Source organism: Equus caballus, chromosome X (genome assembly GCF_041296265.1).
Source record: "Equus caballus isolate H_3958 breed thoroughbred chromosome X, TB-T2T, whole genome shotgun sequence".
NCBI classification, from domain to species: domain Eukaryota; kingdom Metazoa; phylum Chordata; class Mammalia; order Perissodactyla; family Equidae; genus Equus; species Equus caballus.
The window spans coordinates 7,999,571-8,023,903 of NC_091715.1; the positions used below are offsets into that span (position 1 = coordinate 7,999,571).

The 24,333-nt window shown below is 37.3% G+C and overlaps 1 protein-coding gene across 7 annotated transcripts in view; it reads right to left on the reverse strand.

Moving 5' to 3' along the window:
• ARHGAP6 (Rho GTPase activating protein 6) overlaps window positions 1-24,333 on the reverse strand; it is a 462,138-nt gene that overhangs the window by 159,642 nt on the left and 278,163 nt on the right. Inside the window, exon 1 of one of the 7 annotated variants that reach the window (XM_070257113.1) lies at window positions 7,393-7,649. The exons of 5 other annotated variants lie outside the window; for them this stretch is intronic. In XM_070257113.1, the coding sequence (XP_070113214.1) occupies window positions 7,393-7,521 (129 nt within the window). In that variant the 5' untranslated portion in view covers window positions 7,522-7,649. Of the gene's footprint in view, window positions 1-7,289; window positions 7,650-24,333 lie in introns of those variants that run through there. One more of the 7 variants, XM_070257116.1, reaches the window with a different exon arrangement.

Sequence of the window (24,333 nt, forward strand, 5' to 3'; positions counted from 1 at the left end):
CAACTTATAATTTGAAGAATGCACATCAGGTACCTTAGAAAATATCAGCTCTCTCATTGACCAGATGTATTTTAAAATGTCTCAGTGAACTGGTGTCTTTTCAATTCTGATCAGGTGGAAAGTTCTGCATTCTTAACACTAGACATATCCTTTACACGACGCTCACTATAGCTAACTCATACTGCTCTTAGAAGTGGGAGCAAAAGGTTCACTTCCATAGGTCTGTTCTGATTGTGACTGTAGAACTAGAAGATCCTTTTACCTGTCGATGAATCATATTTTTAAGTCGTCTACTATGATGAAGCAATTTTCGCAATTTTAGGAATATTAACTTGTAACTTTAGTAGATAGTCCTGAGGTTAATATTCCTTTGAAAAGCTAATATAGAAACAGAATTTACATCAGTAATTCTCAAAGTGCAGTCTCAGAACCAGAAGCTTCAGTCTCAGATGGAAACTTGTTAGAAATGCAAGTGCTTGAACCCCACCTCAGATCTACAGAATCAGACACTCTGGGGTTGGGACGCAGCAGTCTGAGTTTTAACAAACCCTCCAGGGGATTTCAATGCACGCTCGAGTTTGAGAACCACTGCTTTATATAATACATATTTCTTATTTGAGATCATACATATATATACTTAAATTGAGAGATAGCTCTTTTCTTCTTTTTGATGCAGTGTTGTTTTTTATCTGTTTGTTTGTTTTGTGTTACTTTTGGTATTCTGACAAAAGCCGGATTTCTGCCCATCCTAGTGTGGTTATGAAACAAGATCACCTAGTTCCTGATACACTAAAAAGTCATTGTAAACATTTTAGCTTTGAAGAACAATCTACTTAAAATATAAGTTATTAGCAGTGATAATAGGATGATGACTAATTTGGATAACCTTGCAACTTGGGACTGAAGAAAGAACAATAGCTTAGAGTCAGAGGGACTTTAGTCCAACACTTAAGGTTAAATGGGGGTTTCTCAATTTCAGCACTATTGACCCTTGGAGCCAGATAATTCTCTGTTAGGAGGAGCACTGTAGAATGTTTTAGCAGCATCCTTGGTCTCTATCCACTAGATGCCAGTAGCACACCCCTACAAATTGTGGCAATCAAAAATGTCCCATTGTCAAATGTTCCCTGGGGGGGGGGGGCAAATAGCCCCCAGTTGAGAACCACAGGGTTAAACAATTTGGACCATTTCTACTGGTCCACTAAGGATTCTCAACCTTGGCTATACAGCATAATCAATTAAAAATACTGATGCCCATGGTCCATCCCAGCCTGCTTGTATCAAATCTGTGGATAGGCTCAGAGATCCATAAGTACTTTTTTAGAGCTCACTAGATGGTGCTAAGGTGCAGCCAAGACCTACGAAGCATTGTACTGACATCCTTGTGCCTTAATTTCCTTACCTGGGAGATCGGTGCAATAGTATCTATTCTAACCACCACACAGGATGTCCCAAGGATTGAATGAGAGAACATTTGTGAAAGCACTTGTTCAATAAAGCATTAACAATGTTAAGGGCAGCAGAGAAAAATAACTCATTTGAAAAAGTTGCCATGGAAATGAAAAGCTGTATCTAGCGTTTATTATGAATTAGAATGATTTATATTTAGTGTCTCTTAGACACACACCTCATTTACAATAGGGATGTGGGGAATTTGCAAAGTCTCTCTTGGGAATAAACTTGGAGCATTATTTAGACCTGGATAGACAGAAAACTGTATCAAATCAGATCAAACTGTCATACTGTGCACCTACGATAATGTGTACATATACAATCAAATCACTAATCTTTCTATTCTCTTGGCTCTCAAGAACTCAGTTTAATAAGTAGAAAAGAATGTAGATTCATCTGAAAATAAATTGCCTCTTTAAATATTGTTAGAATGTGGAAAAATCATATACACTCAAAGTCTGGTATAGGCTTCAATTGTGTCCATGTGTATTATTTCTTTTAAAAAAAGATAAAAGCATCTGAAGCAAACAATAGAAAATGTTAACAGTTATTAAATCTGAGTGACAAATACATAGATTTTTGTTTAATTTTTTCTATACTTTTATGTTTGAAATATTTTATTAAAACCAAAAGAGGATGTTAAAATCAGTTTGTACAAAGCAGCAGAGAATACTCTAACAGAAAATAAAGAAGAAAACATGTTTTAGTTGGTGTCGGGTGACCAAGGAGACCCCATAAGGATGGAGAGGCCATCCAGCTGGAGGCAAAGGGGCTCCCTCTCACAGTGCTTGGTTCAGTTGACATGGCTAAATATGCAGGCAGGGGACGGCAGGCCTTTGACGTTCAAGATCAGTTTTGAACTTGCCCGGCACATAAGGAAATCTTCTTAGTTTCTTTTTTGTTAAATGTTCTAGCAGGTTTTAAACTAAGCAAGCTATTATGAAATATCTGCTTCTACTCTCTTGCACACTCCTCTCTAACATCTCTAGAAACCAATATGGCAGGAACTGTGACATTTTATACAAAAGGCAGTGAGAGAACAGCCTTTTAGGCACATCTTTTAAAAAAACCAATTTGCTTGAAGCACTACACTCACGTGTGCGCTGTGATCAGATCAGTAAGCAGAAAATTGTTTTCTCCTGGAGTGGGAGTTGGTTAACTGCAGTCCACGGGCCAAATCCAGTCTGCTGTCTGTTTCTGTAAATATGGTATTAATTTAACACAGCCTGGTCTGTCCTTTACGTTGTCTCTGGATGCTTTCAGCTATAACATCAGAGTTAAGTAGTTGCAACAAAACCTATATGGCCCCCAAAGCCTAAAATATTTACCATCTGGCTGTTGATAAAAAAGACTTTCTTAACTCCTGTCCTAGAGTGTTAACATATAAAATTTACCCATACAAACTTAATAATAAGTGATTGGACAAAAGAAAATGTTTTTCAATGACTTTTTGTATGGTAGTCATGTGACAATATAGATTTATACTATGTTTTTCTTTTGATGACAATAAATATATTATAAAGATTCAAATATTAATTACCACATTTTCTCTTTAAAAAACCTCATGTGGTCTACAAAGGAAACCTACAAGAAGATGTATTGATGAATAATAACTTAACACATTGCTAAAATATCACTGTTTGACAGTCTCCCATACAGGCCCTTTCCTAGAGCAAAACTATTTTAATTGTATAGTTATTTGCAGCTGAATAACTGCATTACATGTAAAAATACTTATGGAAATTTACTGGCCAAGAATTCTTCCCTTTTTAAAGAAATATAGGAGTCATAGTTGTATGCTAGAGAGAAATATAAAAGTGGTCATTTCTTTCAGTGCTTTAAAAATTACCTTTGTAGAAAGTAAAGATGATATTTACATTTCAACATAAGTAATAGCCTATTTTTACTTCATTTCACATGCCTGGACTTTTGAATATTTGGGGAAATTTTAAGAAAAGGAGATACTTTTACAGCTACATCAAGTTGTATCATTCCCTGGAGCCTCATAAATTGAAAATGAGGCCTTACTGATATCTTTGCCCTTGTTTCTCCTCAAAATGACCCCCAAATAGGAAAATAGTAAGTAATAAAACAAAAGAGTGCAGAGCTATGGTTGCCAAGGCAACCATGATCATATTTCCTTTGAACTTCGGCGGAGCATCCATTGCAGTTCAATCCAAGCTCATGTTTCTTTAGGAAGCTTATATAAATTCAAAGTCCTTATTATGATAGCAGTATCATTCTGATCAAGCAGGGATGTATAACAGAAACTGAAATGCCCATGGCATTTGCGTTATGGGAGAAAGATGGGAAAATGACACTTGCTAGTATATGCAATGGCCAAGAGAACATTTCCTTCCTCTCCACTCCATTCAACACACATTTGTGGTTCTATGCTGGCTACTGCCATGAATAGCAACGGGAGTCCCACCCATAGATAATATAACAGATACAGATTAAATGAGTTACAATCCCCTTGTAGATCCCCATGGCCCTAGAGAACTATGACAAATTACCAGAATAGCTGGTATACCCATTCCACAGATTACCATTTGTGGACTTCGGTCTTAAAGGTGAATATTTATGACCATCAGTTTGTCTTCATAGTGAAGAGAAAAAAACTTTTCCCATACAATTTTGAGGAAGCTATTACTACTTATTTGCAGTAATAGCTACAAATGTAGACAACCATTTGTATCTCATTTGATGCTGCCTTAAGGACTGAAGAGGATGTTGTCTAGTCCAGGAGATGCTCAATATCTTGAAGGTTGGACACCCAAAGTTTGCCTTAATGGACTCTAAACAATCTTTGCTCATATTTTCCAACTCAGACACTCCCCAATTTGGAAGTTTGTAAAGATGGTTGGTGTTCAAAAGTCTGAATGCATTCTCCCATAGAAAACCAAGATACATGGTGGTTTTGGTTCCTAGGCCAGCTGATGTGGTTTCATTTAACCCATAACACACTTGAAGTGCAGAGTAGGAAATATAAATATAAATGGGAACACCATTCTCATTCTTCTCAGACCTTGGGAAAGAAAGGAGATTCTCCATCATGGTATAGGGGAATGAGCACTGGGTTGGGGTCAGAGGTCCCTGTATGTGCCTCTAGGCCAGAGACAATCTCTTGTGAGTCCTGCTGGATCTCCTTGGTCCATCTCAGTAGCCTGGCCCACTGTAGGAACTCAATTCATAACTTGCTGGATAAATGGAATAAAGAGCACCTTGCCATGTGATTCTGGGTTAGTCATTTCAATATTTCTGAGATTTGGTGAGATGTTTGGGAAGAGTAGATCAGGTGCTATGCTTGTTTTGTTCTCTATTCACATCTCCCTTAGATTCGTGGGCAACCCATTTTATTCCTGTTTTTTGTACTATAGAGATAACAATGGTTTACACAAGGGATAAATGGGAAGACGTATCATGAGGATGGAGACAGAGTTAGGATAAGCATTTTACCACTGGTGGGGATTGGGGTATTATGGTTTTGGAAAGAAATTTGCTGAAAAAAATTGACACCTATTGGCATTTTTCACTGAATCAATAATGTGATAAACACTCCCCAAATTCACCCTCTCAGAGAAGTCCTTTTTAACTAACACCAATCCCATCTTTCTGATGTCTCCTGTCCCTGATTTTTTCTTTATTTCTTTATTTTTTGTTTCCGGGACACTTATCACCATCTCACTTACTTTATTTTCTGCTGCTTACTGGCTATCCACTGACACCCTACAATGAAAGTACCACAAGGGAAGGAATGTGTGTCTGTTTTATTCAGAGCTGTATCTCCAAAGCCTAGAACAGTGTCTGCTCATAGTAGGCATTCAATACATATCTACTGAATGAATGAATCACTGGATAAGAGAAAGGAGTGTACTCTTTTTTAGATCTAAATAAAGGAGTTAGATATTTTAAAGTATATATTTTCCAAAGAAGAACAGGTGGCATTAATTGAAGACAAATTTTGTTGCCACAACTAGAAGGACCCACAACTAAAATATACAACTAGGTACTGGGGGGATTTGGGAGAAACAAGCAGAAAAAAAAATTCTGGATTTCTAATTGAAGACAAATTATGGAATATTACTATATCTAATAAGAGAGGGACAATCATTTTTGTCAGAAAAACTAAGGTAAGGAGACCCAATACCCCAGACTACTACCCATCAAATTCAATAACCAGAGTGGTTGCTTAGATGGAGATGCTCTTGACATATTACGTACAAACATGTATAAAGAAGGGACGCTACTTGGATTTTAGGCTATATTGAGGCCTGGGAGCCAGCCTGGTACAATGGAGACACGAGGCCTTCAGAATCAGCGGGTGTGCATTTGAATTCTTGCTCTGCCTCTTAATGTCTATTCACTTTGAAAAGTTAGAGAACCTCCCATGTTTCAGTTTTCTCATTTATAAACTGGAATATGACCCATTGCCTTGCAAGGTTGCTGTGAGGGTAAAATGAAAAGATCTAAGTAGATCTAGGAAATAGAGGATCTTCAATAGGTGATGAACACTCTCACTGTTGCTTACCATCACCCTCCTAGCTCTGCCCTCACTAGCAGTAGCCTTGCTCAAGTCGCTTAGCCCCTCTCATCCTCAGTTCCCTTTCCTACAAAATAAATAATTGGGTTACAGTGACTGCAAATAGATTTGTCGCTCTGAAAATCATGTGCACTCAGTTTTACCTCCTCAAACATTTAATTATGGGATTGGGTGAAATAATGAGCTATTTTAGAGATAATCTAGACTTACCTACAGAGGCTTATTAAGTACTTTGAATTGTCTGTGTTATAATTCTATACTTATAATCCTAAATATAATTTTTCCTTAAAAAATCTTCTGGAAGAAAAGTTTTCCATGCCTCAGCAATTCAAACTCCAAAGAGCTTTTCAGTGTTTGGAAGGGGCTGAAGGAGCCCAATATTTTAAAGATGAGTGTAATTTGGTGCTGAAATCTTCCTTTTGCATTTATGACTGTGTTCTAAAATAGAATCCTAGAAAAGAGAAGTGCGGTTCAGAAATGTCAAGAGACCTCCTAAGAATCCAGCAGGGTTTCATATACATTTTAGTTGATTTACGCTTTCTATTTGTTATTCATTTACAAATTCCCACATTTACACTGCCCCAAACAGGATTAATTTAACAACTTTTGAATCATGAAAAAAAAGGAAGAAAATCAAGTTACTAAACAAATTATTTTCCTTTGGGTTCCTCTGTATCCCATAAGACAACTTTGATGCTACACTTACATAATAGAGATATTTATTTAAGATTAGCAGAAAATAATTTACTGGTTGCCATCTAGTCTTTTTAAAATTCTTTTTAAAAACTTATGTATTTAAAGAGCTCCCAGGGCTAAAAAATCTTTTAATTCTAATACTTCTGTCAAAAAAAAAGAAGGTCTGGAATATTTCCAAATACATTAGTGAAAAAGAGCTTCCTTGAATACAAATACAATTTTTAATTTCTTAAAGCATGTCTTGGTTTGAGCAACACACCTTCAGGTCATATTCAAATTACAAACACACACACACACACACACACACTCACACACTCTGCACCACCCACTTCTCCCATTTCCTCCTATAGCCAGAAAACAGAATGTTTTACTGCAACCATGCACACCCTTTCCATTTGCATAAAAATAATGGCTTTAACCCATTAAAGAAGCACAAGAACATAATCAGGGCTGAAATTAGTTAAAATGAATAAAAAATATTTAAAATAAAAATGTCTCAAATTCTAATATAATTTTACCTGGATAAACAGCTACTATGTTAAAATAAGCATCTATATCCCATAATTAAATACAGGTGACCTAGAAACACCCAACTTACAAATATCCTGTACATGGGAACAGCCAACCCAAGCGAGCTGAACCAGGGCCAGGGCAGGCTCTGCCCAGACGTGAGGTGGGAGAAGGATTCCTCTAGAATTCACCTTGATCTCTTCTTGCTGGACGCTGGGGTTGGTAGTGATTAGAGTAGAAGGGGAGAATGGGAAGCTACGGTTCTCATGCCACCGCAGTACTCCCTTCCCACCGTGCTCACCAAAGAATCCATGTCCCATAAATGTTACAAAGAGTGCCTTGGTTCCCAGGCCGGTCCATCAGAAGTCCACTGGACCCATAGTGCAGCTGGAACCGTGCTATTAATACTAGGCTGACTTCCCACTTGGAAGCCAACTCCAGCCCTGACAGTGTTCGTCAGCTCTGTTATGGTTAAATGGATTTGTGGGCGGTCCTGGGAGCTTGCCAGTTAGAACATCCTTTCTGTGGGAAAATTCCTGCCGAAGCCCAAACAACTCACTGGCAAACACAGTTGTAGACCACACGTTGGGAGACCCTTAGGCATTGACAAATCAATCTTCACCTTTCCCTTCTGGAAATGCTTGGGTGATTATTATAGTAAACCCTTGCACAGATAAACATACAGCAGGTTCAACACTCAGCGCACAACTTGCTCCAGGGTAATTAATGGGTATATTTTGCTGTCATCATTAATGTAATAACATATCTATCCCTCCTCTGACACGCACATATGTACACACGAATATAGACACATTGCACCCATGCACACACACACACACACTCCACCATACTACGTTCCATGCAAATACATTTTCATCTATACAGAAATGTCTTTGTCTTTTCTGGGGAAAAGATGAACCACGATCCAGGTTTGATCAGTGTACTTTGTTATTCTCTTGTTCTGGGGATTGATTTGTACTTGTCACCCACATTTTCAACTGGCCTTCCTCAAACCAAAAAGACAACTTTAGATCAACCGGCCAAAGCATGGAGATGCTCAGCCGTGGGACAGAAAGTGAAAGAGTTGTAATCAAGATTAGACCTGGGACCTCAGTAACATCATATTCGAATCAACTGAAAGACCCACTATTACATAATAGTCCTCTTGAATTCGTGGAACTTATGTGTGCAAAGGACACTGTTCTCACCAATGGCAAAGAGATAGTTTGGCACAAGTTGATGTATATACACTATTTTTGATACAATATGAATGTTAACTGACCTTTAAAAATGACTTCGAAGTACTATCGAGTTCAAGCATACTTAAGTACCACATTCATCTGTGGGTAGCTAATTAGAAATTACTGCCTCAGTAACCAATATGTTTCTAAACTGAAGATAAGTTGCAACTATGCACACCTGTGTTGGTTGTGAAACGCATCATCCTTTGCACTACTGTAGAAGTTTCAACAAAAATCTGTCCTCCAGGGGAGTGGCAGTTCTTTGCACTGTTCAGTCTGATCAACAGACAGAGGTAAGCCCCAGAAAAAAAGTGTTCTCTAATAGGCATTTGGAAAGAAGGGAAGAAAAAATTTCCCACCCAGGTTAGGTTAACCTGCACGGTGCTATGGAGATGGAAGAAGGTATTAAATCCACATAGTGCTCTCTCCCAGACAAAAGTATTTTAAAATAAAAACAGTGGGAAAAAAGTTCTAATTTCAAGTCATGCTGAGAACTAACTCCTTCCTTTCAGGGAATTTACCAGTCTTGACTAGTGTTTAGAAGTCTTTAGTGTTGATATATTTGCTGGAGTGTCCTTGTTTGACCAGAAGCAATGTGTCTCAGGCAACAGTAATGCTTAAACTCTATTTTAAAAAATGGGTGGCAGATACGTCAATCTGGGCTAAGTGTCCCAAAAGCTACATCTATTTCTTGGTAGTTGAGCAAACCCAGCTTAGGATAAGGAGCTTGAATATGTGACAAGTGGCCCAAATGAATTTTTGCCTGACCCCTCACTCCTAGTTTCAATTCCCTCTTCCCTACTTGTTCTACTTCCTCTCAGCACTTTCTGGTCACTCTTCTTGACCTCATCATGGGAGAGGGTATGCCCATAAAGCGGGTGCAGCCACATTCTAGAAAAGTCACTGCCTAGGATTTCTAATGAGCCAACAATCTTTTGTGATAGTATCAGGCAAACTTTTCATGCAAAGAGATGCTTAGAGTATCTGAAACGACAGAGACTCTAAATTTTTTTTATTGTTGTAGTCAAGCTGACAAAACAAGCTGGGTTTTGGTGCCTGTTGGCTAATAAATGTTTATATATGTGAGAGAATTCGTTTTTTCATTAAATCTGATAGTGACATAGTGAAGCAGTACTTAACCTTTACCACCTTTCACTTCTTTAGTGGTTTCCAGTATCTACCAAAGAGAACCTAATAGTTGCAAATGTACAAACTAGTCAGGGTCAGTGTGCAACACCTAGCCCACAGATTGTTGTGCTGATTAAATGAGATAATAATTGTAAAGCATTCAAGACAGAGCCTGACACCTGGAAAAAGCTATATATGTGTTCACCACCCCACCATTATCATCATCAGCACTATCATAAAAACCGTCATCACCATCATCATGACCACCACCATCATCATCATTTATTGTGAAATGAAGGCTACTAATTATAGAATGTTAGTTAGGAGAGGAATGTGATCTATGATAGAGTAAACCCAAAGATAAACACAGTAATATATAGTTGTTCTATACAGAAAGATTCGTGGATAGTTCATCAGCCTCAATATACTCTCCCCACAGACCATCTACCCACTTTTCTTCCATTACCGCAGACCCTGACCCCAAAAGGTTTAGATAAATGACCAATTTAAGTGAAGTACTGGATAAATTTTTCTGGAACCTTTGTAGACTAGACAGTAAAATGTAGCAGAAATGGTTGTACATTCAGATGAACTTAAGAACTACGAATATAAGGTACTAACTAACAAAGACGGCAAAACTACAACTGCAGGCACTTGGCCCCATCTTGCTCAACATCTTCTTCAAAAACACAGAAAAGTATAGGTCATGTTTATCAAATTTGCAGGTGACACTAAGTAGGAAAAATAGATAACATAATAGGAGAGAGAATTAGAGTTTTTAAATATAGTTTAAATTTACATACAATAATTTAATTAGATCAAAAGTTTAGAATGAGACTAAAATAAAGATTCAAAAAATTAGAGAAGTTTGCATTTAAATTGTAACAAAATTAATTGGAGATAGGAACTTGAGAAAGAGGTAGAGTTCTTACATTGTCCACTAAACTCAAATGAAGCCTGACAAAAGCACTAAATCAGGTAATGGAAATTTGGGTTGCATGAAAAGAACTCTCAAATCCAACTTGAGAAAAGTGATAATGCAATGGGTTCCACCCAGGCCAGAACACAGGCGAAGCACCAAACTCTCTTCTGGAGGCCACATTTTGAAAGACAGAGATGTATCCAGCAAGCTCTGAAGAGGGCAGTGTGGATGGGGAGGGGAAGATTCTGGAAAAATTGTCATTTAACACACCTTTGAAGTCCATGAAAGAAATTGAAGCTGTTTAGTCTGGAGTTGTGGAGACTGTGGGGTAACAGAAATGCTGACTTAAAATATTTGAACGGCCATCAGGTGGATTCCGTAGTAGATCTGGTCTATCTTTCAAGAGCAATATCAAATGACTGAATGAGAATTCCAGGGAGTAGGCCTGGGCCTGTCCCAAGGAGACTCTTTCTAGAGAAAACATTTACCCAAGGATAAGTAACTTAGGGAGAAGGGGACTCTTAACACTCAGGGGTTCATGCAGATAACCATTTGATCATCCATCCTCAATGTGGTGAAAAGGACTCTTGCTTTGGGTGAGAGGCCAAACACATGACCTTTTAGGTCCCACCACTGTGATTTGATTCTCCTACATTAAGTTTCGACAGAGATATGAAGAAGAGGAAGGGGTTTGTTAAGGGAGAAGGGGGTACTTAGAAATGAGAGACAAGAAGTTTACTGCTGGGGCCAACCTGGTAGCCGGGTGGTTAAGTTCGCACTCTCTGCTTTGGCAGCCCAGGGTTTCAGGGGTTTGGATCCTGGGCAGGCCATGCTGAGGCGGCATCCCACATAGCAGAACTAGAAGGACCTACAACTAGAATATACTACTATGTACTGGGGGGCTTCGGGGAGAAGAAGAAAAAAAAAAGTTTACTGCTGGCTCTGGGTGGCTGAGGAGTACAGCGGGTGGCATAGTCTCCATGATAAATGGATTCACGCTAATTAATTAATAAAGGTCTGAACCAAACTTTAGAATTTTGTTTAAGGTTGGTCCTATTCTGAAGACAATGGAGTGGAAGACAGTTCTCCCAGTGCCCCATGGGGTAATCCATGCCCTCTGAAGAGTGGAATGAGGTCACGCTTTTTCAAGTTCCCCACAACACCATAAGTACTAGTCACATGGCAAGGGCTCACCAACCACTTGCTGCTCAGTTAACTTTCTACTTTTTCTCCAGGGGATTCAGGTTAAAGAATGAGGAATGATTTAGTCAACAGTGGAAACTCTAGTTTGGCAAAGAGGCTACTCGCTTGACTGTTTTCACTAGGGTATATGACCCTAACCTAATTGGAAGTATTTTGAGGTCAGAGTGACAAAAACACAGTTTTTGTTGTTTTGTGCAAAATATTACAGTAATATGTGAATACGGGTTTTTTAAAAAAAAATCTTTTGATCACTATTAACTTTTGCCTCCTAAAAAATATTATTATACTTTTCTTATGTCCAATGGGACATTAATGAATTTTCTTAGACTGTGCTTCAATATTATACTGATTTAATTATTTGATATAATATTGTAAGATATATAGCATAGATTTTAATAGAATAAATGTACCTTTTACTATCTAACAAAACTTTCTAGAAGATTTAAATCCATCTAATTACTATACAAATTATACCAAAGTAAATTGAGAATTTATCACATAATTAAATAACACAAAATATCCACATTGCTTTGTCTCCAAAACAAGGAAAATTGTGCTACAGTGTTAAAGGAAGGTTAGAACATTATTGTAGGGCATACTGGCCAGAAAGAGTACATTTTCACATATCCCCTTTACCTCTGTTGCTATGTTGGTTACACCTGCGCCTCTCATTAACTCATTTGCACCTTTTATTGCTGGGGAATTTCATCATAGCTGTGTTACCTGCCAGTAGATGATAATTCAGGTCAATTGAGAATGCCACAGCTTTTGCTCCTGCAGTCTCTGAATAGTTCATTGTGGATTTTAATCACAATGGTGTTGTGCTTATGAACCAACAGCAAATTGCACTGAATTGGGAAGTCATTTTCTTTTAGTTACTTCTTATAATTAATCTCAAAATGACAGGTACATACGCAATGCATCATTCGTTACACACATTGGTTCATCATTGGATTTAGTCACTTCCAGAGCAATGGGGATGGATGAAATCCAAGGGGCTCTGATTCACAGGATTCCTGGCTTTTCTCCCATTCAGTTGGTGGGAAATTCTTTCTCTTTTTTAGTTAGATGAGGGATGGAGTTAGAGAAACCTGCATCCTACACTCTTATGATTTGGCTCATGTCTTTATTAGTCTCCAAATTTGATATGTTTTTTGGTCAGTCTATCAGACTTCGAATTCTACCCATTGCATTCAAATAGCTATAGTATTTTTTTCTCCTTTCTTCCTCCAAAATTGCAGCACTTTTCAGATATGGGGTCTCTCTGGCTAGCCTCACAGATTCTGCCTGAGTGACACACAGCATCTCTCCTTTGTGCTAATTAGTCACTTAAAGCCCAGGGATTATCTTGGGTATCCTACAAGTTGTGACCAGCAGTGCACTAGGGACACAGTGATTTTCTTAACAAATATCTGCTATGTGGATAGAGGAGGTAGAAATATCAACCAGACTTGCTTTTACTCAAACTTGGATCTTAACTATATCTTTTTTAAAAAATTGAGATATAATTCACATACTATTTTAAAATGTGCAATCCAGTGGGTTTTAGTATATTCACAGAGTTGTGCAACCATCACCACAATCAGTTTTAGAACATTTTCGTCACCCCAAAAAGAAGCCCACACCCAATAACAGCTATTCCCCGCTCTGTCCTCCCCCAGTCCCTGGCAATCATGAATTTGCTTTCTGTCTCTATGGATTTGCCTATTTTGGGCATTTCATATAAATGTAGTCATACAGTATGGGCCCTCTGTGTCTGAATTCTTTACTTAGCATAATGTTTTCAAGCCTCATCCGTGTTGCAGCATTTACCATTCCTTTTTATAGTTGAATAATATTCTATTGTATGCATGTATCACATTTGCTTCTCCATTCATCAGTTGATGAACATTTGGATTGTTTCCACTTTTAGGCTATTATAAATAATGCTGCTATGAACATTCATGTACATGTTTCCGCGTGGACATAGGGTTCCATGTCTCTTAGAAGGACATCTAGGAGTGGAATTTCTAGGTCATATGATAAGTCTATTCCTAACTGTATCTTAATCGTTTTCCTCAGGTAGCCATGAGTGATCTCAAGTCTTCTGTAAATTCTCCTATAACTTAGTGACTCTATTGCCTCTTTGTAACAGAAAAAACAGTTCGGGATATTTCACTCTATTTTGTCATCATAAAGGTCATCCATTCATGTCTATTAGTTTAATGCAAAGCCCTACAGAAAGTCAAAATTAAATCCTAGGTATTTATTTTCTTAAAAACAAATTCATCTTAATTTAGAAGAATTCTGTATATAAAAGAATGGGTAAATACTGCATTGATTAACAATAATACTTTATTATATTAGCATCTGCTATAGCATTTCCTTAAAAGAGCAAACACTTCAGGTACTAAGTATTATAAATCATTTCTTCCTTACATGAATATCAAGTCCTATGACAGATGATGGCATCAGTCTACAGAGTAGTATTACCTGCTCACAATAAAATCTGGTAGCGTCAAATCCATCTTTCATGAGACAAATGGACTAACCTGAATTAGTGATGTCAGAAAAAACTAATTTTTTATACGCAACCCTTTTTTATATTCAGGAACACATAATTATTCAAAATAACAGAAGAAGAAACTTCATTAGATAATAAGAAAAAATTATTTATAATTAACAAATTAATTCTGTAAATGGCCCTTAAGAGAAGATTAAAGGTAACCAAACAGTCTTGCTCATAAGTATTGTCAATATAACCTCTAAATCTTACTTAACCTATAAGAAAGGGCTTGTTCAAAACGTGTATCAGAACCAAACATCCTATCACCATATTCCAATGCAATCAAAATTCTTAATCATCTTAGCATAAGCATTATCAAACACTGTAATTGTATTGCTTCACACAGAAAAAATATTCCTTCTCTTGTCTTCTAAGAAGATGCTTCTCCAGGAATCTTGTAGACTTCAGATTTGTCTTCTTTCTCCTGCCTCCTTCAGTGTTAGTGAAACCATTTTGTAAACTCCACTGGGATTGAAGGCCATTAGCAATTTATCAGTCAGTCACATAGATAAAATTTGCCTTTGAATCTTATACAAATACTGTCCATAAACACAAAATATTTTTTCTACATTTTCAATTGACTAAGAGAAATATATGTAAATATAAATTATAACAAAGGCACTGTTTCTCTCTGATACTTCACTTTGAAGGTCCTCTTAAAACAAGCAGGAAAAAATAAAACCATATAAAATAAAGTTGAGGTACAGGATTTTCCAGCAGTGTCATCCCTACTGGTTTTGCTTTTTTGAGATGGCTATTGAGTTCCGCAAATTGCTAATGAGGCTACCACCATTGAAATCCAAGTGCCATGCCCTATCCCCAAATGGAGCGGCAGTATGTTAAGGGAAGTGAAACTTCCAGGGTCAGTATCAGGATGGCGTTGACAAGGAAACCCAGTGCTGGTTGTTTTTCAAATTGGCCTCAAACTTTAAAAAGCCCACAAACACATATTTGGGTTGCCTTCCTCCAACCACTCAGAACAATCCCAGTTCACCTCAATCCCCATGTCCAGTTCACACACTAAGGAAATACATGCTATTTCAATATTTAGCTCAAGCAAACAACATTAGCAAGGCAAATTTTTCTCACATTACTATCCACGGCTAAGTATATAACTCTGAGGTGGTCTGCTCTGCCTGCTCTTTTTCCATGTGTATGTAACATTTACCTACATGTATATGATTCTCACCAATGCAGAGGCAACTGCTAACTATTTGTATCTTGGTAAGAGGAAATAAATGAAGTGATAGATGTTTAAAAGTTGGAGTGTCATATCCCAGATATGTCTGAATTTCCTTTATAGTATAAATGACAAATTGTCAACTAAACTCAGCTTGTAAAGATAAGTCCACTGAACCTGCTTTTAAGCAACCTGAGTTGGAATTTCTCTTCCACCAATAATCAGCCATGTAACCTTGGGAAAGTTACTTAATTTTGTTAGCAGCCTTTGTTATTGCCTACCCAACAGTCCTTTCCCCTTCTCTCCTCCTTCCAAACTGAGGTCTGACGTTGTTTGGCTATTCAACCTTCCCCCATGTGATGAAGGGTACATGACCCGTCCCTGGCTCCAACGATAGATAGATCCTCATTATGTTTAGTTAGTTGTGGTTATACCCTTCCATTTGCCAAGACTGTTTTAATAAGGGAAATGGGTATCAGATTAATTTTGGTTGCATAACAATTACAAAAAGAGCAAGAAATAAAAATAACAGTGGCTTTAAATAAAATGCAAGTATAATTCCCTGTTGGGGAAAAGAAGTCACGTCTTATGCAACCTGGGCACTGCAATGACATCAGGGATGAAGCACCTACTAGCTTGCTTGTTTGTTATTTTACTATGCTGTCTCAGGTCCAACATGGCTGCTTGAGCTCTGCACAACTTATCTGTACTTCAACCAACAGGTAACCCTGATTGGTGGGGACTTAGTCAAATAGCCACAATTAGCTGTATGTGAGGCAGTGAAACGTAGGCAAGGGGAAGGAAGGAAGAAGGAGTGGCAACCAGCAGTCATGGCCACAACCTGTGCCTCGACTCCAGCCAATGAGATATGAAGAAGCTTCCAGGACAGAGTCTCTTGGTAAGAAGGATAAAGAAAGAGATGGCCTGTACTTCTTCCTCTGCTTTCTGTCATATCTCAGTGTGATGTCTGGAACTGACGCAGCCATCTTGCTACCAGCCTGAGAGTAAAGCCAACACACAGAGCAGGACAGAGCCTGCAGGGAGAAAGATCTGTGACCCTAACATTGTGAAAATGAATCCTACACCACTCTGGATTTCTTATTATGTTAGACTACAATTTCATTGCTACTTAATTTTGTTGGAGGGGTAGTATTCTGTTACTTGCAGCTGAATACCTTCTAATTCATTTGACCTGTCCAACAGGCCTTCCAAATTCGAAGACAGTTATTTTTCCCTCTTGGTCTGTGTTTTCACAAGTTAAAAATTCTAGAAACATAAAAGACTAACCAATTATTGTTTTAATCACTATTATCAAAATATACCTTTGTTATTGCCTGTCTTATTTAAAAATGAATGCAGAAAACCACATTTATTCAATTACTCAGATATTCAAATATTTCCTAAAAAGCATAACAGTTCTGAAATCCTGGCTTCACAACTTCTGTCACTGTGATCTAGAGCAAGTAATGTAATCTGTGAGAGCCACAGTTTCCTTATGTATAAAAAAAGGGGAAAATACCATGTCTTTTTAGGAGTGTGTGAAGATCGGAAATATATGTAAATGACATAATGGCAGATATACAGTAGGTGTTCATTAATGGCAACTATTATATCATGGGCAGCCACTGAGGACACAAAGATGACATGAGTAGATGTGATTCAAAGTTGCATTCGTTCCTTCCTTCTTTCCTTCCTTCCTTCATTTATATATATGTACATAAATATATATTCCACGTAGTTTCAGAAGGCACTGAAAGCAGCCAGAAGACAAATATAAAAATTATAGCAGTTTTTAAGTTATAGAATAAAGTATATATACCAAGGTACTATGGGTAGTCAAAGAGAGAGCAGAAATCAGGACATAACAGATGACACAAATGAGCAGAAACCATGAGGGAAAGAGAAGGAAAGTTGAGAGAAGATACGAGACTAGAGAGAAGAAATGGCTAAGGAAGAGAGGGGAGGGCTGAGGGAAGGAGGGAGGTAGGGAGGGAAAGAGAGAGAGACTGACATAGTGAGTGAGTGAGTTAGTGAAGTGGAGTCTACAGCCTGGTAAATGTCTAGCATTACTATAGACTCATATTTTGCACAGTGTTGAGCTCCCTCTGAGTCCTGGCTGGAGTGGTGTCCCAAGGGTTAAGTGTTTTTCTATTCTTACATTCTTTCCCTTGTAACTTTACAATGAATTTCTACTACCTGAAATAACCAAGCATGTCTCTATTCCTTGCAACATGAAAGATCCTAAAACAAAGTAAATGACAGCTAACACCATGGAATCGACAATAGGGTGAAAGGAATGTGTGTATAGTGATAAAGGAAGAGAGCTAAGATGGAAATGTGCTTAAAGGGCCAATGAAGAAAAAGATGCCTGCAAAAGAGATGAAGAGGTATTACTCATAGAGGTAGGAGGAGAAATAAAGAGAAATAGAGGAGTTGTGGAAAATGGAGGAAAAGAGGTTGCCAAGGAGAAATAGAGCTGGATTCAAAGGCCACAGAGGTTAAATGCAATAAAGACTCATTTTCCTGATTTTGGCAATCAGGTCTTCTGTAACCTTGGAAAAAGGAGATTCAAGAGAGTGATGGAGTAGAAGCCAGCTGCAAGAGGGTTGAGGAGTGAATAGAAATGAGCCTGTGAAGTAGCCTTGAGTGTACCCTATCCCTACAAGAGGTTTAGCTGTAAAAGATAGAAGAGATGGCTTTCAGGAGAGCTTTGTTCAAGGAAGGGTTTTGACATGAGGAGATAATTGAGTGTGCAGAGAAGTTGAAGGGAGAGGAGAGTAAGATGATACTATTTGGAGTGGACCCTGAAGAAGCATGATTGCATAGGATTTGGATAGGAAGACAGATATCTTTACCTCTGAGATGGGAGGCAATGAAGCCTGTGCTACTCATATTTGAATTTCATCTGTGATAGATCTTTTACCTCAAGGACAAATTGACTCAGTACTTTCATATGAAACTAGCTATAACAAAGGAGTATTTTAAGCTTTAAATTAGCTTGTTTTAAACTCACAAAGTATTGTGTGTAAACAACACAGCTATCTTTAATTTGCCAATTAATGTTATTTGCTCTCAACTGTAAGCCCATTTCAAAAGAGCACCAACGAGACTAAGTTTCTGGAAGTGATGAATCTTGTAGCTGTGACTGGCCAATGAATCACCCAGGAAGTTTGAGAGACCAGGATGTTGTTACCTCCCGATCTTGGGGCTTCCAGGCTTCCGCCCTATCAGGCAGGCACATCTGCTTCTCCAGATGAAGGAAACAAAACCAGAATAGAAGAGACAGTTGGCAAAGCCACAATGTCAATGCTTGCCCTCTCCTTCCTGGTTTCCTGCACTGACCTGGGACTATCTACGTGAGCTGCCTTGGAGCAATTCTGCACTCTGAAAAAAGAACTAAAATAGGGACAACTAATACTGCTTTCCTCTTTCAGCATGTCTGAAATGCCATCTGATTCATTTACTCATCACACAAATTTTGACTGATTTCCTACTGTGTGTTAGACTTTGTTCTAGGTGCTGGAAAGAGTAGTGGTCATAAAATAATTTTCTTATGTAGTATACACAGCCATGGGCCTTGCATAGGACTAATTATTAATAAGGATTTTCACTGTTTATCTAAACGGATGCATCTGTAAATCTCACTAAGCATATTGCATTACTGTTTACAAAAGATGAGGTTGCTGTTTATTTTTCAGCGTGGAAGATGCACACATTGTACTTTTCATTTATGAAGTACAGCTCAGGGCAGGCAAACCCTTAGGATAAATACTCCATTTTAAAACCCACAAAAGTTGATGAACTCCAAAGCTTACACGTGTTCAAATTTTCATCACGGTCCATGTGGCCCAGGGTTCCATATCTGTCAGAAGATCCAGGTGACATATTAGAGAGGGCAAGTTCATTTTGTTATCATCTAAAATAGCATTCTTATCCCTCCCCCCCCCCACTAACTTCCCAACTTGCCTCAATTATCACATTTGGATTCATCTTCCATGAATTAACCTAAAATTGTTTTAAAATTTCTAAATTTAAAAATGTTAGACTACATCACTTCTTAAGATACAAGATTAAAAATTAAACAAAGATGCTTTCAATTTATGACTCCATGAGGTTAACTCTTATTCCATAATCATGTTTCCTAATATTGCTGCTGTCAAACTTAAAGGGTATTATCTACTCCTGTTAAGTTCTATTGTATTATGTACACCTCTGTATCCCATAGCCTGCAAGATACCTGACAAAGAAGGAGAGAGCTTAAAAATACTTGTGGAATAAAATAATTTAATAAACAAGTAATTATCAACCTTTTTAATTTGTAGGCTTTAAACTTCCCATCTGTCTGTCTTCATTTTTTTAAAGACTAGCGAATCCTAGTATTTTTATGGATTCTCACCAAACAAGGCTTAGGTGCTACAATTGAGGTGACCATATGTCCCAGTTTGCTTAGGGCAGTTCCAGTTTAAGCCTAATATCCCAGTGTCATTACTGTTAGTGACTCTTTCTCTTTCAAAATTGTCCTTGTTTGAATGAACCTGGATCCACTAGTCTCCTGGGCTCCTTGAGCTCCTCTACAGTGTTCTACACATGGATTTCAGGAACAGGCGAAAGCTTTCTTGTACATTGCCGTAGTTTCTGTTTGTTTCCCACTCCCCCTCCTGATGGTAAAGTGTTTCTGTGGGACCTTCAGACTGTTGGTTAGGGGTTGCCCAGGAAAAGTCTAGGCCAGCACTTTTCAAATTTTAATGTGCATATGTGTCACGTGGGACTGTTGTGAAAATTCAGATCTGATTCAGCAGGTCTGGAATGGGAACAGGGATTTTGCATTTTTAACTGGCTCCCAGGTGATACTGATACTGCTGATCTGAGGGCCACTCTTTGAGTGGTGAGGGTCTGCAAATGTTCCTAATCAACCATAACTTAGAGACCAGCCATTATGATATAGTATCAATTTGTGCATATGAACATGCACTTTAGATGCCACAGCATTGAAGTCAAATCCTGCCTCTATCACTTGCTACCTGTGTGACTTTAAATAAGGTATTTCATCTCTTTAAGACTCAATTTTCTTATACATGAAAAAGAATAACATCTATCTCAGGGGGATGCTGTAGGAATTAAATGAGACAATAAATATAAAACAATACTGTCCTCGCCCACTGTAAATGTTCAAAAACAATGGTAGTTGAAATTGTCGTCATCATAATCACCAAAGTGCATTTTGCATTCTTCCCCCTTCCACTCTATCCAGCACTTCCCTGCCCTTTTCCCCATTTTATTCAAAGCGTAACATCAGAGGGCACTTGTTTAGAAGACTATCAGGGGGTAATGAGTAGAGCCATATTTTGAACAGTGCCTTAAAAATGGACACGAGTATGCTAAATTATCAAGTTGTCAGTACATGCAGGAGTTACAATCAGGGTTTGGACAGATCCACAGGAAAGGCAGGAACAAACATTTGGTTGGAAGTTGGTGATTAACTCCAGTTCATACATGTTCAGCTGTCACTTAGGCGAATTCAATTCTCTGAGCTGTTGCTGCCTCCCCTAGCTTGCATGTGTCAATAGTGGTAGCCAGGAACAATCCAACTGTATATATTATTCCAAAACCCAGTATTACTAGCAGAAGAAACAGAGTGAATATTAGAAAACTAGGTCTTGTTTTAAACTTTGTCTGCTCTTTTTCCTAATTGAGTATCAGGAGGAAAAATTCCAAGTATTTCAGTTTCACTTTCTTTCCCTTAGCCTTTCAAAAGGCACATAACCGGAACCTTTGTTTTAATTATCATAAAGTGATAGGATTGGAATAGCATTTTGTAAACAATAACTTGCTATTTAAATCTATGGAGTCACAATCATTGTTGTAGTCATCAAAATTATTATCCTCTTCCACATCTTTAAGGTCCTCTCCAGCTATAAACATTTCTCTTTCCTCTGAGGTCAGTCCTAATGTAGGACCAGTGTTCTCTCTCTGAGTAGAGTCAACAATGGAAGAGGAAAAGTGAGATCAGAAACTTGGATAATTTTCTCACTAGAAAATTAATCTCTAGGCATTGTAAAACTGGATGTTGAGTTTGAAGTCACAAGGTGCTGCATTTTCATCTCCTATAATTCAAAGCTCACTGTACACTATAATTTTCCATTAACTCATTTATTGACTTATTTATTTAACATCTGATTTGATCATAGTACCCATGGCATGAAGAACATAAGAAAATGGTTCTCCCACTGAGAGCTCACAGAACTACAAGGGCATGTTTCCTGAGGCTCATCACTATCCACAGGCTAATCATGCCTCATCCTGAAATAACTACCTTGGCACCTGGGTGGCAGGTCATTTTCAAAGTACATCTACAATAGAAAATATATTCACAACAAATGTTGGTACAACTATAAGAATGACTGAAAAAGACGGCCTGCTCATTGAGAAAATAAGTAGGATTAATTTATATTTTTTCCCACCAGGGTTGCACTTGGCACTGACAGATCTCATTTGGTTCATAAATCTCAAAAACTCCTTAAGAAGATCTCCATGCAGACAGGGAGAGAAATCTCTAGTGCATTTCCATTATCTGATTGGAGGGATGGCTGTTTCCTAGAGAATGGGCAGCCAGGACATGGGTAGGATCAAAATGAACATTGTCACTCAAGTGTTTCACGCTAAATTGGTTCTACAGGCACACAGCTATTTATCATGTAAGCCAGCAGTTGGCAAACTATGACCCATGAACTAAATCCAGCCCATCGCCTGTTATTGTAAATAAAGTTTTATTGGAACCAGCCACGCACATTCATTTATGTATTGTCTGTGGCTGTTTTTGTTCTAAATGGCAGAGTTGTAAGGAGACCATATGGCCAGCAAAACCTAAAATATTTACTATCTGGCCCTAACTAACTAAAATACTATGTACTTTACAGAAAAAAAAAAAACAATTAAGTTCACCATGACAAGTAATTGATTTAGTTTGAAGAATTCATAAACATCTTTAATAATTTAAAAGAATTATAATCCTTAATAGAGATATTAAAAGCTAGCATGAAGTTTTTACTAAAATTTTCTATACCGATGTCCTTTTGGTATATAGTTAATCACTAATAAATGAATCATATATTATTTGTGAGAAAGATAGTGCTTAGTTTTACATATTGGAATTCAAGTGGGAAGACAGGTAATAACACAAATATTCAATATCTTTGCTTTCTGCAAGTATATCATAAAGTAAATACTAGTACTTGAGGTTATGCTCATGCCCTAACTACATAATAATTTGGAATGGACAAGTTCATCCAAGACTCCTGTGTGAGTAACATAGGAAATGCCCCTGTAAAAGTATGGTATCATCTTAATTTATATTTAATATACCTCATTATATATTTTTAAACAATGCAGCAATTTTTCCAATAAGGAAAAATTATATTTAAATGTAGAAGAGGGTTATCTTTGTGTCCAGCTTTAGTTAATTCTAAGATGTGAACACTTACATTTGATAAAACAAAAGGAGAAACAAAAACCATCTGCCATGAATAATTTGCAGCTTATGTCTAAGCTACTTTTGAAATATAGTCTCTCTCTCTCCTTTCAAAGGCCCTCAAGTATCCGATGTAGCTTTATTTTCACAATATCTAAATGTGTCATTATAATCAGATGGCAAATTCAACAAAATCATATTTTTTCTGGGTAAAGGAAGTACATAATTAATATCTATGTTTATTTATTGCCAGTTTTTTACTACTTGAAACCAATGTAAAACTAGACAGTATTTTTCTTACTACAAATACTTTTTGATTAATGAATCAGTGATTAACTATACACTAAAGGGATAGTGATAAAAAATGATTTTATTTTTAAAACATCTCCATGATTACTTTAGAGTATTAATCTCATATTCCTCATTTCATGTGCATCTTAAATAATAGTTAAGAAATTATTAATAACTTAATTGGAACAATGGTTTACAACTCTAATTTTGTTGAAAGGATACAGAAAGACTTTGGAAATTCAAAATTCAAGACAATTAATATTGCTTTATACCTTTCTTCCTTATCAGGTGCAAAAAAATTACTCAAGAACTGCTTACTATATGGAAATGTTGAAATAAAAATTATTCACACAAATTCCTAAACATGAAACTAAATGTTCCAATAATGCTGAATTTTTATATGAATGTTTTCTAACTTTTTCATGTGTCTCTCTATATATTTTAAATTATTCTATCGAGGTCACATTGGTTTATAACACTGTGTAAATTTCAAGTGTCCATTATTATATTTCAGCTTCTGTATAGACTGCATCATGTTCAACACCAAAAGTCTAGTTTCCATCTGTCACCATACGTTATGTCCCTCTTTACCCCTTTTGCCCTCCCCCCACCCCCTTTCCCTTTGGTAATCACCAATCTGTTCTCCTTATCCATGTGTTTGTTCATCTTCCACATATGAGTGAACTCCTACGGTGTTTGTCTTTCTCTGTCTGACTTACTTTGCTTAGCATAGTACCCTCAACAGATAAATGGATAAAGAAGATGTGGTATATATATATATATATATATATATATATGAGTGAACTCCTACGGTGTTTGTCTTTCTCTGTCTGACTTACTTTGCTTAGCATAGTACCCTCAACAGATAAATGGATAAAGAAGATGTGGTATATATATATATATATATATATACACACACACACACACACACACACACACACACACACAATGGAATACTACTCAGCTATAAAAAAGAACATCTATATATTTTTAATAATTAGGATGCTAAATCTCTGCCCAACAGTATCGGCCTTTTAAAAAGCTTGTGGTAGCCAATCCTCAATCCCAGGATACATGGCTGTTAGTAGGTGAGAAACTAGCCCAACAAATTCCTGCTTGGTAAGTAAAATAAAAAATAAAATGTAAAGCAAGAG